This window comes from Chamaea fasciata, unplaced genomic scaffold (genome assembly GCF_029207755.1).
Source record: "Chamaea fasciata isolate MVZ Bird 193981 ecotype frontalis unplaced genomic scaffold, bChaFas1.0.hap1 SCAF_8, whole genome shotgun sequence".
Classification (NCBI taxonomy): domain Eukaryota; kingdom Metazoa; phylum Chordata; class Aves; order Passeriformes; family Sylviidae; genus Chamaea; species Chamaea fasciata.
This window is the reverse complement of record NW_027094093.1, coordinates 19860428-19879005: the sequence shown is the minus strand read 5'-3', so window position 1 is coordinate 19879005 and position 18578 is coordinate 19860428. Positions and strand designations below refer to the sequence as shown.

The 18578-nt window shown below is 36.3% G+C and overlaps 1 protein-coding gene across 1 annotated transcript in view; it reads right to left on the bottom strand.

Annotated features, from left to right (window-relative positions):
- Positions 1-18578, bottom strand: part of LRP2 (LDL receptor related protein 2) — a 115474-nt gene that overhangs the window by 70620 nt on the left and 26276 nt on the right. Inside the window, exons 5-19 of the mRNA XM_066189998.1 lie at positions 15822-15932; positions 15587-15700; positions 14992-15108; positions 14037-14180; positions 12521-12640; positions 10702-10830; positions 9378-9547; positions 6944-7167; positions 5961-6167; positions 4775-4977; positions 4016-4156; positions 2886-3089; positions 1834-2026; positions 554-679; positions 122-252 (exon numbers count right to left, since the gene is read on the bottom strand). Of these exons, the coding sequence (XP_066046095.1) occupies positions 122-252; positions 554-679; positions 1834-2026; positions 2886-3089; positions 4016-4156; positions 4775-4977; positions 5961-6167; positions 6944-7167; positions 9378-9547; positions 10702-10830; positions 12521-12640; positions 14037-14180; positions 14992-15108; positions 15587-15700; positions 15822-15932 (2334 nt within the window). The remainder of the gene's footprint in view (positions 1-121; positions 253-553; positions 680-1833; positions 2027-2885; positions 3090-4015; positions 4157-4774; positions 4978-5960; positions 6168-6943; positions 7168-9377; positions 9548-10701; positions 10831-12520; positions 12641-14036; positions 14181-14991; positions 15109-15586; positions 15701-15821; positions 15933-18578) is intronic.

The following is an 18578-nucleotide window of genomic DNA, read 5'->3' as shown; positions in this document are numbered from 1 at the left end:
CTTTCAAGAGTGCTTTTTTGGGAAAACCAGTATTACAGTATCTCCCACAGACTCACAGATCACCACATGAAAAGAAAAATCTGTGATCATAGTAGGTAATATTTTTCAATGCCAGACTTACCTCCAAAAATAGTAAGGCCAAATGGGTGAGTCATCTGAGTAATATGTTCAAGAGTCCGTCTGTCCACCCCATCAAAGGTGCTGTGCTCAATTTTATCAAAAAAAGCATCCACCCAGTACAACCTCAGAGAACTAGAAATAACGAAAATGTCGTATCTTTTTAGGTGACATTATGTCCATTAGGAAGCACTAGCGTTTTCTTAAATAATAATCTTAAATCTACAAGAGACTATTGGGTTGTATGGGGAGGGATTCTGAGAAAAACTTACATTTTAAGGCTTTTCAACCAATTTCAACCAAGATAAGGTCTTCAAGAAAAGAGTGCCTGTGCATACAATCTGACATAATTCCTTTATTTTTACTCCCTAACAGTTTAAAGGAAGAAACATGTTTGCTCAAAAAAATGTTTCTCTGAATTCTGTGTTGCCCTTACCTCCAGTCAATGGCAAGGCCATTAGGCCAGCCTAGTGTTGTATTGACAATTGGCAAGGCATGGGATCCATCGCTCCAGGCCCTCATGATTTTTGCTGGACGGAACCAATCTGTCCAGAATATATACCTGAAAGGACACGTCAGAAGACACATAAACTAAATTATATAATGTGATTAAACAGGGCAAATATTTGAAAGAACATTAACATTTCTCTTTGTATCACATCTTTCACATTACTTAAAAAAAAAAAAATTCATGTTGTCCCTCTCCTCAATTAGGAGTGGTACCAACAATATTTATCCTGTACACAACTACGAGAATCTTTGGAAGTATTTTGGCCCTTTAGATATAAAATATTCATAACTTGGTTAAAATTGTTAAGGTTCTCATGTAATTACTGACAGAGAAATAGAATCAATCAAAAATGCATCTTCCAGCATGAATACTACAAAGAATTTTCTCCTGATGCATTTGACTTATGCTTACAATCAAAGAGTAGAAATTAGTGTTAAATAATTTTATAAAGCAGCAGACAAAAAAATATTGGAATATCCAAAGATCCAGGTTCATCATTATTCTTATGTGATTACTTTCAAAATAGTGTATTTGGTTACACATGAAAAACCAATATCCAAAAATCAAGAAATTCAGTAGTACGACATTACAAAGTCAAACTATGCTGTGATAGAAACACTGGCATTGGCAAATAACAAAGAGTATGGAATTTGAAAATATTTCCATCAAAGAAAAGCAGGGTTTTATTTTGTGTATGGAGTCACATATTGTAAGGTCTGTATCAGATACAGACAGTATTATCCAATATGGTTCGAATAAAGAAAATCAGAGAGATAAAACTACAGAACCAGTGTTAGTAGTCTGGGAATTGAAAGTGCATTAAAAAACAATCTAGCAAACTTCATCTTTCAACTATGGAGAATAGTTTTCTGAGTGATACAAAGAAACCAAGTTCTTTTGCCTTTTTTATCAATGAACAGGAGTAAAAGAAAAAAAACATTATGCTTTTAAAGAGAGTTCTTTCGAGTGCATCTGTCATGTAGAATCTCTCTCACCATGTCCTTTCCTCTGGGTGCTGAATCCTAGGCTAGAATAAAACTAACAAAACTAACAAAATAAAACTAACAAAATAAAGACAAGACAACTGAAAAGAGATAGTATTTTGAAAAGAACAAAAATCCAGAATTAGATGTAAGTCTAATCTCACCAGTTCTGTTTAAACCATAAATTTGTACATACAGTTTAAAATGAGAACCTAAACTTACCCAATAACAGGATGAACCACTATTGAGCGTGGATTATTTAAATTCTGAACAATAGCTCTCCTGGATTTATCTGCCAGCCTCATCACACTAATGCTCCTATATCGAGGATCTGTCCAGTAGAGATTCTTTGAGATCCAGTCAAAAGCCAAATCTTCAACACTTTCCACTCTATTAGCAGTCAAGATCTCTCTTCCTAGAATTTGTAAAGCACATAATGACAGCAAATATTTAGGAACAGGGGAAATAACATGAGTGCGGTATTCTATTGACAAAACTCATGGTTCCCCTTGGCAAAATGCTATCTCTGTGCTACTTAATATAAACAACAATAACCAAGGGGAGGGAGGGGTGGCCTTTGCTCTAGACAAAGAAGGTGCACAACTGCAAAAGAGGGGAAATAATGACTAGCCAAAGGTCAGAGAAAAATCTTTCACTAAGTTTACACTGAGGTTTTACAAATGAAGGTCAGTAAGGTCACTGCAATAACGACATCTTGCTCAACAGCCAGAATTTACCTACTCTTTACCTAATGGTCAGCTGCAGTCTACCATTAACCTGACCCAAGGCAGCAAGCCAGCACAGAAGACTATATGCTGACATTTGATCATCATTCTAAATTGGACAGAAACATACTTTACACTAGTATAAATAGGATTTCCAAAAATTTCACTAAGTAATCTTCTTTTTCTATATTACAGTATCATAGCAAAACATCTTGCTCTCCAGATAGGGAAATTAAAATTGAACAGTTTCATACTACTGAAAGGCATACTTGTCCACATAAACAGACTGGTGAGGGCAAATACTAGTTGTGAGAAGTACTACAAATAGTTTGTTCCCAAATACATTCAGCAAGTTTGTCAAACAAGAGAATTCAACAAGCTTAATAGGAGTTGTACAAACATTTTTGAGAAACATTTTCCAGGTTACTGGGGTCACACTGAGATTTATCTGGATATCTCATAAAGTGACTTTTCACAATTTTTTAAGAAAAATATATATTACAGTCTCCTTACCATAATTACTCTACAATTTCCAAGCATGATTCTCACCTGAACCATCAGTTTTCTGTTTATAGATCATATCTTTACTTGTGTCTGAAAAAAAAATTGTGTCATCCTGAGCAGAGAAGTCAATTCCAACAAAGTACGAAGGGCTCCCTGTAACAGGTATGATCACATCTTCCTGGGTGGAGAGATTGAATGGGATTCCCCGCACTGCCATCTGGGATGAAAACAGCAGAAACTGCCGCACAGCTGTGAAAGGAAAAATCAGACACAGACTTTACATATTCACAAGGGGAGACATCTGAGCACTGAGATAAGCTTTGTTTTATTTTGACAACACTAATAGCCTGGAAGTAGAAAAAAGAAGAATGAGAAAATAGGGATCTAAATACTGACAACACCTAAAAACAGAAGAAGACAAACAAAACCCAATCCAGAATATTAGATGATGTGATCGAGTGTTCCTGTTTCATTGTTACTGTGATCCTAACAAATTTTTAAAGCAAACATTATACCTATGAAAGCAGAAATCATCTTCTGTACTCTTCTCTTTATAATTATCTATAAAAAAATAATGCACCGGCTTTGTTGAGCCACCATAAAACTAGACAATACCTGAGCTAGCCAGATAAACGAATGGCCAAATACTAAAATTTTAGACAACATATATGATATGCTTTGTCAGTAGACAGTCATAGTAAAGGTGCATCAGTGACAATTCCACGCTCAAATAGGAAGCAGAAGATTGCTGATGGAAACACACAGCTCCAAAACTGAATCTCTTATTCTTGCCACGTGTTCAAAGGGAGAATACCAACTCAATCTGCACACTACTGCACAGAAAAGCAGAATTATATGCTCAAAACAATGCAAAATCTGCATATTAGGAAGCATTCATGCTTGATTTCAGGATTAAGAACTCAATCATACAGCTGTCTATGCATATTCCATATTTAACTCAAAATCCTCATTAAAAGAGGTGAGTTTAAGTTGTGGCTTGAAATGAACATCAGCAGAAATTCCTACATTTAAAGCAGTTAAAAAGAGTTGTGGCAAAAAGACAAAAAGTCCTTAGTGTATTGAAGCTGCTGAAGAGAAGAAAGATGTTCTAGAAACAGCTCTAGAGCTAATGGAGTAGCATTACTTCCAACAACTGTAATTTGGCATTTTCTTACCAACACAACGTCGTCCATCCACATGTAGGTCAAAGCCCAGGACACACCTACAGCGATAACCCAGGCCATCGTTATCTGTTTTGTGGCTGAGAACACAGATCTGTTCACATCCCCCATTATTACTTCCACAAGGATTTCTTACTGGAAAACAATACAGATAGAATTAAAACTTCCCCTATTAACTGAATGGAACCATTATCTTGATTTTTCAGGATTTTCTTCAATATCCACAATAAATCATGTGGATTATGTGAGAGTTACATCACATGGAAAACATACCCCACCAGTTCTACAGTGGAATGCACCGAAATCAGATCAGAGGTAACCACAATTAAGGAACTCAGCTCATACAGAGACACTTGGCACACAGCATTAAGGCCATAATTTGGGCGATAGTCTTCTTCACATAGACCTACTTCAGAATTGTATCTCACAGAAGTAGTTGAATACTGGTAGCCTTTTCACTGCTTTCATTGCAATTTTGAGGAAAAAACTCCTAAACACCAATATTACTCAAACCCACAGGTTTTACTTCACCAAGAATCAGTCTATTTATAAAGCTCCCTACTCTTGAACGTAGCATTTGACAGTTCCTTAGCTACAGAAGTTGGATGAAACAACTGTGTGATAAAAATCAGCCCGGTTTTAAAATACAAATTTATGTATCATAATTACAGAAAAGCAAAAGTCTCATAATTTTTACCAATCTTTGGTAACATATTTCCTAAATCTCCCTTCATAATCTCCTTATGGACTTACCAAATGGCTGCCTGGCAGCATGGTAAACTGTCACTCCATAAGGTCTCAGTGAAGACTGGTAGATCACTTGAGGGTTAGACTCTGAAAATTTGTTAGCTTTCACCACTGCCATTTTGGTCCAATCAGTGAAATAAACATTGTGTTCAAATAAAGTGATTCCATATGGATGAGGAATAAGTGAGCCTCCATGAGCTACTGTTCTCCTGTTATAAAGGTGATTTAAAATTATTTATCATATATTACGTAAACAATGATATTAACAGAAGAAAGGATACAGTACTTTTAATTCATTCACTGGTTTTTGTTTCAACAGAGAAGCTACTAAAGTATAAATGAAAAAGATCAAATGAACTGAAGCGATAAAGCTAAACATACATGGTTCATCAGCCTAAAGGATACAGCAGTGAAAATAAAGGAAAAGTGTTAGCAAAGTCCAAGAAAAGCGAGTCAGTAAATACGAGGGGAGAAAAGATATCAACATTAATTTTATAATTCAGTAAGTGAAAAAATACACTGAACAATAGACCTGTCAAATGAGCAGAAGACTGTTTTTGAAGTCAATATATAGAAGGTATGCTAAAGGGGACATTTTTTTCTTGTGTTTGAGTAACTGATACTAATCAGAGTATACAGAGATAAGCAGGCTTCTAAACAACACTATGCTCCAAGACACGGTCCCATAAAAACTCAAGGACTCAGTTTTTGCATGCTGTGGTTTAGTCTCCCCAGCATCATAACAGGGTGAAGGATGACTTAATTTTTGACAGCAAAGATTTATAAAAGGTAAGAAAAGCATTTAGTACCTATCACACAAATTAGTGTTTTGAAGTGGTATATTTCATATAAATTCATTCATGAAAAAATGCAAAGAAATTATGATGGAAAATAAAGAATATAATTGAAAAATAATAAAAATCAAATGCTCTAACATGTGTACTGTACTGGTGGACTATAAAATGTACATTATAAAAGGGGAAGAGGCATTCAAGGTCAAAAAAGAGCAAAGAATGACGAATTAACAAATGTCTAGAAGTAGCATGACACCACAGAGACAAAGGTGCATCACATTCATTATGCTGTAGTTTTCATCCTTGGTGTATCTCATTTTGTTAAAGAAATCTCTTTTTGAACTAGATACAAAATAATCAGCGTATCTGTAGCCTCCAAGGAATAATATTTCACCTACCTTTGAAGTCCATCATAAGTTACAGTCTCAATGTAATCAAATCGGCTGTCAACCCAGTAAAGTCTCTTTGACACAATATCCAGAGTTATTCCAGCAGGCCAGCCTAATTTTGTTTTTATCAAATCTTGACGATTTGTGCCATCCATGAAGGCCCTTTCCACTTTGGGATCACCAGACAGACTGTCCCAGTCTGAGAAAAACAAATAACTATAGAGAGATAAAAAAGAAAGAAGGTCACATTTCCTTGAGACTTTATAAGAAACCCCAGCGTTTCACACGGAATTTAAAACCAGCACCCTTTCAGAAGAGAATTTATTTCTCAGCTGGCATACTACGAAAACATATTTTATACTTGCTACATAAAAAGAAATTTTCATTTACATTAATAGAATAAATCCATAAAGAAGCATGCTTTCACCCAAAACAGCTCAGAATTTCTAGTTTTCCTATTATTAAATCACAGACTTAAGTTTACTGCCAGAAATAAACCAGTGACAAACAGCTGCATCATGAAAGCAGCAGCCATGACTACAAGTTTAATGAAATTCCTCTTCCCATTCTCTGAAGACTTGTGTTTTCATGGCTCATATATGCTTCTGAAGCATATGGCATTAGGAGACAGTAACTTTCCTGGCTTCATTCCATCTCTTTATTTCAGATAGTAGGAGATCTGTGGATGGTATCACAACTGAAATCTTTAAGGATAATACTCCTCCTCTGCAGGGCAATTCCCATTTTCAGTGCTGCTCATAAACAAAGAACTCCAGCCATGAAACAGATTTCACACATTATCAATAAACGCATCGCAGAGCCCTCTCATAAACTAAGGTGCAGAATAGGTTAAGATAGAACGCAAATGTTCAAAATATTTTTTATCTGATTCTAAAATGATCACTCTTGCTGTTTCCTAGTTGTCTTCCTTTTACATGGGGATAAGGGAATTTCTGACATCTTCTACCATTATCTGATTAAGTATCACTTACCCAACAGTTGGATCAAGTGCTATTCCTCTAGGATTTCCAAGATTTTCAGCAATAAGAGTCACACGGTTTCTTCCATCCAAGTTAACCATATCTATTCTGTTCACACTGGTCTCAACCACATAGAGTTTATTGTTAACCCAATCCACTGCTAGATTTTCAGGTGTGTCAACTGAAATATTTAAAACTTCTTGGAAATCAGAGCCATCAATATTAATAGAAAAAACCTGAAAATAATACAAACATTTTCAGTCCCCACGTGATGTTTTGCTAATCACAAGTCACATGGTATTTGTCTTTTATCATCACATTGATCACCAATCCACAACTGGCCACCAGATACAATCAAGTTACCCTCTAAGTTATTCCTTAGGTTAGGATTTTTTGCAAAAATCTGGAAACCAATGCAAAAATTGCAGGAGGCTTGCCTTCAAGTAGCATTTCTGCAAAATGGACAAGATAACAGACTAAAACAGCCTTGCCCTTTAACAAATAGTGTTTAAAAAAAAAAATGTGCATTTGCTTTCCTGGAATATAGGAAAACCCAGTATTTCTGGTGATTGAAAACAAACGATCATGTTCTGGTAAAGCTCTCAACAGTGGCTAGAAACGAGAGGGGGAGCTCTTACTGCAGCTACCACTAAGGGGAAATAGCAAAATGAAGAAAGTAAGGGAAAGCTGTCCACCCTCACAGAAAGGAGGTCTCAGCTTGTGGTCTCCTTTATCTAAGGTTAATTTTAACAGCATCCTGCTCAAGAAGAATAATGTTGTTACTTCACAAGCAAGTTCAGAGCTACGTGAAGTAAACAGCCCAAACACAATAATTTTAGGTATACAGTAATTGTGTGATTATAACACCAACTAATATGATTTTTTTTTGTTTTGGAACAACAGCATGAAATTTGGAATGCATTTAAATAAAAATACAGATTACCAAATAAATATATGCAAGAAAAATAAGTTGTATCATTTTAAATGAGATACAACAAAGAGTTGTATAATTTTAAATATTCTTCAGTTCCAAGTAACAATAATCAAGATAACCACTTAACTGTCTACTCTGTTCTTCGGAAACCCTGTTGACGAAAGAGCTTATGGGCATTAGATTATCAGGCAGTACACTAAATGAGATAAAGATGACACAAAACACCACCCACAATTTTCTGGTTTAGTTTATATCTTAAACTTGAAAAAGAAAAAAAAATGCCTGAGTAATATCATTATTTTAAGACATCAGGTGGAAATATTAATCATTTAAGAAAATTCTAAATGTAGATGTTTTCATCTGGATATTCTAGCTAGGACTTAATTAGATTAATTATTCCTAATTAATTAATTAGGATTAAACTATATTGGGCAGATAAAAAGGCAGTCCTGACCACCTGGGGTGTGCAGCAAAAACCCCACATTATCTTTTATTTTTACTTATTACAATGACAGAATAAATCTCCTGTCTCATAAAAGTGCAGATTTGACCCTGACTACATTCAGCCATTGACAAAACAACTGCAGCAATAGGAACTTACTATATAGCCACAATAAAAATGCCAGAACTGTGAACAAGTCAAAAATTGTGCATACAAATCTTGTCCTACTCGACAGCCACGCAGTGAATGTTCTTTCCATAGAACCAGCATGGAACTGTGATGAGAACTAGAGTTTTTGTTACATGTCTAATGTGTAGATTCAGAATTATGACAGTGACACCAAATTGATCCATCAGTGGCATTAGCAGGAGCCAGGACACAGACTCTCCTTCACTCTGCATGACGATCAACATGAGGACAAAGATTATGAAGTTTCACCATTTGACCTAAGAATTTCTTTGGTTTCCGTAAGTTATGCACAGAAAAAAAGAACAAGGGTGCCATCCAACTTCCACAAGAGTCTCCAGACTGCTTTTTTTAAATTACTTTGCTCTACTGTACCTTGAAGCTAAAATAATTACTCTTTTAAAAAAAAAGTAACACAATATTGGCTCATTACACAAAATACTGTCAATATTTGTTATTCAAGCTCAATTACAGTGCCATTTGAAGTATATGAAGAAATCTGATTTTTATCATCTTGGAAGGCACACAGCTTTTACATTTTAAATGATCATGTTTCAAAAATTACCAAGAAAAATTTGTTCCATTTTGAAAGAATGTCTACTATTTCTCTTAATTAGTTTTTTGGACTCAGTCTCAAGTAAAATTAAAAGTTGCTCAAGACATTCCCATATAATAAGATTCTTTGTTTAATATGTCACATGTAATAGTATAGTTGAAAAAATGCAGTCATTAACATAAAACATTTCAAGGAGCTTTTTTGTTAGAAAACAAAAAAACAGCCAGCTTTGGCTCTCAAAAATGAGGGCCTATCAACACATTCTGCCTCCTACAGTTCTCTACTTCCAGGAACACAGAAATACATTCTTCTTGAAATTTCTACCAACCTTATCTTGCACTGTGTCAGTCCAAAAGATTCTGTGCAGGTAAAAGTGAAAGTCCACTCCAACTGCAATCCCACGATTCTGTGACTGCACCAAAGTACGAAAATTTCTTCCATGAAGATCTCCAATTAGTAAATCCCGGCCATTGGAAAAAATAATCGATGCAACACCAGCTGAAAGCAGGAGTGACAGAGATATGATTACTCTTGCAGACAAGATATTTTGCAAACGGGCACCGCAGTATATACATACTGGTTCATACACACTGGACACAAAGTGTTAAATAGATGCTTAGACTATAACCTGTATTCATGTTTCTGTGTGACTACTAACTTGCTGTGAATTGCCTTTGGTTTGTACACTTGGAGCAAATCAGGCAGGAACAGCTATTTAAAGCCCTACCAGGTAAAACTTTTATAAAAGCCCTATGCAAGCACCCAAAGACTATTTCTATTAAAGCTAAAATGAACCCAGTGAAACTGACTTATAGCAGGTATTACATTCTCCCATTTATAAGAGAGACATAGTAAGAAAATTGTGGCCTGAAGATAAGTCTGCAGATGTGGCTGAAGAAAGAAAGAAAGGGGAGGCAACTGAGCAGTTCTTGCTTTTCTTAGAAACAAGACTGCTAAACAGCTATCCCAAGCAGAAACTCCCATTCCCACTGATTCTTTGCAGGCAGGAACAGCTGTCTTACACAAAAGGATGTTAGGACATTAAATCTCCATACAGCAGATTTTCCTGGGGCCTTCTTTCAGAACTGAGCAGAAGGTCAGGAGCAACAGCCTACAGCTGATGAGGAACTACACTCTAAGAGACAAGTATTCTTCACAGTTCAGACTGTGGGACACTCAAAGGTAAGAGCATGGCTTCTCTCACAGGCAACTGTTTGATCTCATCATTCAACAAAACTGTCTTCTGGCACAGTTCTAGAAAAAAGGAGGTTTCCCGATTTCTTGACAATACTAAGTTCCATAGAGAGCATGACAGAAAACTGCCTCTCACAGAAACAAGAAAGTTTTTTGTTCAGGAGTGCTCTGGCAATAGCCTCCCAACTCTGCAGAAGTCAGGAGGGCTGAAAAAGCAATGGAGCCTAAAAGACATTCGTTGATTAGAGGAGGAGCAGCCCTGACGAGGCAACCAACACCACCCTACACAGGCCAGCAGATACAGAGTTGTGGCATTTGCTGATATTCTGAAAGCTGTTCTGACTATAAGTCCTTAAGGGCAGAGTTAAAATCAAAGAGAGCGGTGTGGCACAGACAAGAAAACTACCCCATTTTACCTGGCTCTATCTATTTGCTCAAGACGCGTGAAGTGCACTAACCTGATGTGTTGGCCCGACAATGCCGGTGATGCTCTAGGAAATAACCTTCCACACAGTGGCACTGGTGATGTCCCACACGATCTTCACACAGCTGGTCACAGACACCCCACATCTGACAGTCATCAAAATCTGTCAAGTGAATAAGGCACATTTATAAAAAATGCTTTGTATAAAATTCATGTTGTAATTAAGAAGCTGCAAGTTTGTCCTCTCTGCTTGCTTTATATCTGTTTGCAAAACTAGAGCATAAAAAAAGAGGGTTTGCATGTTTTTCCACAATGTTTCAGTTTAGTATTTCTGGGTGACAAAAAAACTGTGTTTCCTGCCCAAGGACTACCTGCACTTCTGTTCCCCCACTGAAAAAATGCTAACCAACCAACCAAAAAATCTAAACCAAACCTGCCAGAAGAAAAGAAAAAATCATTTGAAGGGATGTCATTATCTATTTTCTCCATTACAGAACACGTCTATGAAGTATTTTTCCTGCAAAAGATCTCTATACTTGGCACACGCAAAGATTTGGCTGGATTTAAGCCCACTCTGAAGGTGAGCCTCACCTTTATTTTAGTTTAGTGCTTAAGCCTTTAAGTCCTACTTGAAGACAGTGTTTATTAGCTCAGATTTAGTACCATGCTAACAGGTACCTGATTTACAATTAAAAGCTGTATGTGCACCAGAACCAGCAAGAAAAAGTTCCTCTTAGCATGCAAAATACCATATAGGTATAGTACTGGATCTGGAATTACACAGTACTGACTGCCAGCCATTCCTTCATGACAAGTTTTGCTCCAACCACAAATATATGCCTAGATTTCAGCAAATCAAAATACATTGACTCAGATTTACAAGCCAGAATCTGATAACTACATTTACAGAACAGTAAAAAAACCACAGAAGACTCACTGAGACTGCACCAGGTTTGAGAACATGTCCTGCATACATTTCCCACAAAAGCATGAAAAAATGGAGGAAATTTTGTGCCTTATTGCTCTGTCTCTACAAAGGGCAACGATTCTGCCATTGCAGCTTAAACAGTCTTAGGTCACCCATTATTCTCAAAAATATAAAAATCTCATTAGAGACTGAGCATCTGAAATACTTTCAACAGCACAAACACCATATCTTGGGTTGAAAACTCGCAAGAGATATTTATCCCTTTTCTTTTATTAGGCTTTTATTAGTGCTAACTCTCATGATTCAGAAGTTACTCAATTGCCAGCTACTGAGATAAATCACTTGTACTACCAAGTTACAACAGCTGAAGGTTACCTTTGCATTCTTGTAAATATTCTTCTTTTTCATGTAAATAATGTATATACTGAAACCCCACAGAAGACACAGCCTTTCCATAGAGCAAATACAAAACACCCTTTTCATTTTCAAGTATAATGCCCTGCTGTCTTCATATACAGCCACTTTCCAAAAGTAACAAAGAATTCAACATCATTAACTGTTTTTCCAAGCATGCAATACACATCACTGAGGCATAAACAAACTCTCTCTATGTAAACACTTTAAGACCAGTAAAAACTTTTGATAATGAACCAGCCATCCAACAGGACATATTTTTAAACCTAATCATGCTGTCACTATGTCTTTAGGTCAAAGTGAAAGAGGTCTTTATGATATCTCTCTGGTTTGTTTCTGTCACCATGCTGCCATTGTGCTACTAAAATTTTCATACATTTGCTGACTCCTGAGATTTTCTATTTGCCAGTACACCCACCCAGTTTGAACTAACTCGCCTTCCTGGAATCCACACTCTCCCAGTGGGTTGTGAGAAGGTGCTGGATATCTGTAATCCCTGGACTTCACTCACCAATGCAAGTACGACTGTCATTGCTACTTATTGTATATCCAGCAGGGCAATAGCACATCCCTCCTGAGGGAGAGGAATGACAGCGATACTGGCAGCTCAGCGCAGCGCAGCGTGATACATCTGAAAGGCAAATAAAAGATCTCAGAAACACACCTATCACCAGTAGAACAGCTTTCTGCCTTACGAAGAGTTACAAAGCTGAAGTCTTTTCTATGATAAGCCTTCAATTTCAAGTACAGCTTCTTAAAACTAATCTGCAGAAAAAATTACATACAAAGTTCCACAAAATCACATACATTTACATACATGCAAGCAAGGGTATGGAACACAGAAGAGAAGGTTCTATTTTTAACAGGTTTTTAGAACAGATTTAAAGGATAAGCATCAATCCTATATGTGCCACCAATGGTAAGTCCTGTGTAAAAAGGTGACCAGAGGAAGCCATTTGCAATGCACCAAAACTTTCCCTGGTTCCACAAGAGCTACTTGTGAGCAACATACCCTTGAGCTCCATCTGTTGGCTCATCATTTACTCTTCTATGTGAAAAACCCCTACTGTTATATTAAGAAGAATACATATAACCTTCCAATGTATTAGAATATACTGCTTGCACTGTAGTCATGGACAAATGCTTCTTTATCCTTTCCTTCTCTCTCTCTCTCTCTTTTTTCCTTCACTACTTGTCCTTTTCCTTCTACTACTATTTAATAAACAATTCAATGACAGGCAAATAAGTTATGATTGTAAAACACTTGACATAAAAGGAAGTGAAAGTCAGTATTTTCCTTTTCCTCAGTTTCTTCTGTTAAATGTCTTGCTTTGCAGCTCATATCTGCTGTAACTACCAAACCACTCAGCAAAGCAAGAGATGCTTTTTTACAATAAGGTTTCATTTCCTCTTGTTTTTTCTGCCCTCTTATTCCAAAAGGCATCATTTTTTAGTAGGAATTTTCATCTTCCAAGAAATTAAAATACACTGGTCCTTGTCCTCAGAGGGATTTGATATTTGTAGTATTAGAGTGAAATTAGCAGGAACTATGCATGCTCATTGCCTCCAACAGAAAAAATGCAGTATACCACTAACTGGAGAAACAGACATCCAAGGTAAAAATATATTTTTTTAAATCCTAATCTTTAAAGTGAATTAGTCAAAGCTTAGGATATACTGATTCAATGCTGTGTTCTGATCAGCACAAAACATTACTTCTTACTTACACAAAGACACAAACATATTTAAACAAAGAAGGCATATAGCACACATTTTCCTGACTTTATGAACATATTTTAGAGTATGGAGAGCAAGTTAAAATCCTTATTTGTGAAATTTCATGTACAAATTTTAAAAAGAAATGGTCTCTTTGTATCCTATATGCCTCTTTCAGATCATCCAGTCAAAACAGTGCCAATGAAAATAGTGAGCTCCCAAAATTTCAGTATTGTTTAGGAGACAAAAGGCAAATGTAAAAATGCTGATGTTTCTGCTATTATGTGTATGTTTTTCATTCTCATACATACTGCAGTGTCTGCCTGCAGTGATGTTAGTTTCATCTTCTCCTTCAGGGCAGTCTGCAGCTCCATCACACACTTTCCCAATTGGAATGCAATGCCCTGATCCAGGGCAGGCCCACTCTCCTGGGTAGCATTCATGGCGACCACTTTCTACGAAAAAAAACCAAGAATAACGAAGAGTATGTTTCAAATATTAAAATTTCTTCTCTAAAAGCTCCCCAAAGCATCTCTATCCTTTGATATCCAGTTTCCATTTCTTGCACACAGCTGGGAAAGACTATTAAGAAACATTATCCATACTTATTTGTCATGCTTTCTTTTACATTCAAACTGCAATGCCAATGATACTTGGGCAGACAACACATGAATCCCTTTACTTTTCTCTTTTGTTAGAAATGGTAACACCATTTAGCACTAAACTAACCAGTGCACCAGAAATGGAACTATAGTTGTGTGGTTTCAAAACACATAAATGTTCTGGATGAAGACAATCATGTTCATCATAGAAAAGGCCAATGAAAAAGAAATCTCATTCATACTTTCATTCATTAAAGGTCCTGCTTCTCACATGACAAATCTTGGCAGGATCTGAGTTAATTGTATTTTGAATCAATGCGTTTTGGTTATTAGAAGCCTCATGTCTCTTAGCAGATGACCTGAAAAATCTCCCCATGCAGAAGAACCAGAACAAAATATAAAAGAGAATATATAAAAGAAAAAAATATATATTGCTATATGCTAAACTTAGCTTGCATCATACTTGGTATCACAATAATTCTCACATACACACCAACAAAAACATTGCCAAAGTTAAAAAAAGAAATAAAAATGAAGGTGGAATTCTAAGGTTGTGAAAGAAATTAAATGTATTCAGAACATCTTGACTGATCAAAATTTCATAGATGTAGGTTAGTGTCCTCTTCCTCTGAAAATACCATTGGAATTTAGCAATAGTATTTACCACATCCTCTTTCATCTTCATTGTCTTCACAATCATCGTCTCCATCACAAATCCAGCTCTGATGAATGCAACGGCCACTCGGGCAAGTGAAGAAGTTGCCTCTGCAAGTTGCATAAGCTATGGAAAGAAACATCAGAAAATCTAACTGCTCTAAGCAGCTAAAAGGTAAGAAAAATAATATTGCCTCATATATGATCATTTATTATGTATTAAAAAATTTAGGCAGTTCCATATTTTGTATATATTGTAAGCACTGCTGGTTTCTTCACATTTAGGTATGAATTATCTTTGATTCATGCTGAAATTAAGAAGATGACAACAACATAAGTGTAACTATATGCATTAAGAACCAGACTGCCACTCAATCCAGCAAATTCAAATAGTAATGACATACCCAGGAACTTAGCAGCAAAGACAAAGTCTATCAAAGTAGCACTGCAATTTTCATCCTTCTATACAAAAGAGTACTTATAGAACAGTGATTAGTTTTTGTTGGCTGTGCAGCCAAGCAATCTGCTTCCTGCTATCTGCTTGAACCAGGTCTTAGTAAAAGAGTTGAAGAAAGTGGGAAAAAAAAAAACCAACAAAATCATACTGCAAGAGTTTTCATCACTCCTATCTCCACAATCATCATCATGGTCACAGATAAAGGCTCGTGGGATGCACTCTCCATTAGCACACTGGAATTGGGTACTGGTACATCCACGTGCTGAAAAAGATTTTAGTACAAAAACACAGACAGAAAATCTGTCAGAATACCACAGTGTTTAACTCCAAAAGAAGGTCTATAAAAAATTTTTCTTTGGGATCATTCCACACAGGGGACTTACTGCAATTAGCTTCATCAGAAGAATCTCTGCAATCAACTTTGCCATCACATCGCTGACTTGTGTTAAAACATGCTCCATTTGCACATGATAACTGCTCACATCTTGGGTAGTCTAAAATAAAAAATTCTTTTATTAGCATGAAGTTAGACTGTAATTAGTCATATCCATCTAGTGTCAACTGCATATCCTGGTTTAAAGGAAAAAAGGGAAATCAAAACTCCATTATTAGTAGTCCTATACTAGTAATCCATTTGTACAGTATACTGTCTTCTCCAACAGATATTAAAGAATATCCTCTAGGTGGATGCTACAAAACCTTGCAAGCAACAAGAGAAAAATTAAATGCTTTCCCACACCCCAAAAACATTTGCAACCCAAACAGCTTACAATATGATAGAAAGCAATGAAACATAAAAGGAGAGGAAGCAGTCAATATTTATATATACCTCAGTTTTACATTATCCTGAGCTTAATAAAGTGTTTAGATAGCAAAGGATTTCCTACAATTTACAGTTCCTAGGTCCTCTTCAAGTGTCTTGAGATGAAAAACTCAGAGACCTCAGATTTTTATGGTTTTGTTCCAATTAAGCCAAGGATATTACATTCAGATTCCATGAACAGTGTTAGAACTGCTGGGTTTTATTACCTGTTTCTCCCTTCACAAAAGAGAACAGATTCTGCAGAAATAATGACTTTTTAGGTTTGGGATATTTTACTTATATAGATGACCTATAGGCAAATACAAGGGATTGTTTCAAGTGACTTAAATTCTGAGAACATTTATTCATAAAAGCAGTCATTGAGTTCAGTGGAAGTATCCAACACATTAAGCATAAGCACATGCTAGAGCTGAGTAGGAGAACATGACCTCATAGTTTAGCTTGTTGCTATGTAGACAAAAATTACTTTTTTTTGTCAAATAGCAAGCAAGAAAGCAAATTGGTAATTTTAGAAATTAGATTTATTGAACCTTTGTCTCTCTATAGAAGATAAATGAACTTAAGACACAGAAGAGCCAAACAATATTTTGGACCTTTTAAATTTTCAGTTTGAATTTTTACCCCATTTTACTTCTCTAGGAGTTAATAAAGCAGATAGAGAAGGCTCTCACTTAGGCACATTTTCATTCATACCCTTGGAATCCAAAACATGGGTCATGGTTAAAATTTGGTTAAAATTCCTTCAAGCAGATAGCAAGAAATCTGCAGTTTTTCCAGTGCCAAACTGTTTGGCTTCCTTCTGCTCTTCTGTGTACTATCGCATTCCCACAAAATTTCAATTACCTATGGAATAGGTTTATATGATTTTAACTGTTAAATTGTTAAAATGAGAGGATAAGTAGCTGTGTTCATGTCCACTACAAGTCAAGCCAGACTATCTCCCCAGCTGATTTATTTACATTTCATTTGTTTTCACTGCAGTTAATATAAAGTGGCAACCTGCACGTAGGAACAGAGTGTGCCTGATCAAAGAACCGTAGTTGCAGATTAGCAGGGTTCCAACTGCAGCATTACTACCTGTGGCCTTCCAGCGATAGTTCCCAATCTTCCATTCTGAAGGTCTGACAATGCCAACATGTGCCCTAAGCATTCTTTGGTCCCACTTCTCAACCAGACAATCACCTTTCTAATACATCCTTTTCTTGCTCCAGTAGACTTAGAGAAAATTCATAATGCTTTGGAAATAACATGGGTTTTGAAGTGTTAGCTCTGCCTTCAGAAAGGGCTAAAGAAAGGCCTGACCTGCGGTAAATTTTAAAGTTCACCATGGAATGCTTCTTCCCAGCCTGAAAGCACAGAAGGCATCACAGGGAGGAGCCATCAGGAGTTCTATGGCCCAGCAGAAACAGCTGTGACAGTACACTGTATTATAGGGCAGATGGAAGAAAAGGAAGAATACAAGGTATGTGCTTGTAAATGCACTGAAGTAGAAAAGCTTCCATGGGATGTATAATGGATAGTTTTGTAATTTTCCTCACTTTTCTTCATATCCCACAGAAATAACCTCCAGTCATGTTCCAAACTGTTTCCAATGGACCGATGTCAAGCAAATAAACAATTGAACCCATTCCCTTGCACTGCCTGTTTCTTCAAGAATGCCCAGGCAGACTAAGAATCTAGCCAGTAATAAGATTTTCTCAAGCTTATATTAAACTCCCTTACAAGAAGGGAAACTTTGTCAAAGTCTTCTCTCCAGCAGCAGGCCTGGAAATGCCCTCAGCCTAGCAAAATCTTTATTATATTATAACGTCTAGTGTATTGTATAAATACAACCACTATTAAAAAAATACCAGGAAGAGCCATATGTAAAGATGTTTTGAAGATACTTAAAAATATATGTTCTGACTAAATTGGTGTTTTACTAGAATGTGAACAAATGCTTTTTTTCCTATTCTCTTTTCAAAACTGGTATACAAATTCTTTATTTTAATTGTACTTGCACAAAGAACATTCTTTGAAAAGCCTGATGGAGATTAATTTAATTTTTAACTCTGTACAGGTAATCCCATTTCCAATCCCTTGTCAAAAGCCCAAGGTTAGTAAATGATAGTTCTGATCACAGCTTCCTCACTGACCTGTAAGATATTTTTCACTGCATTCTGTATTGCAGATTGTACTCTTTCCAACTTACAGTATATTATTTTAATAAATTGGTTTTAATTATTTGGGGAAATAAGAACTAAGCCTCATGAAAATTGGCAAAGGTGTGAGCTACACCAAAGGCTGTAGCCAATGCACTGGATGGTACAGGAGCATC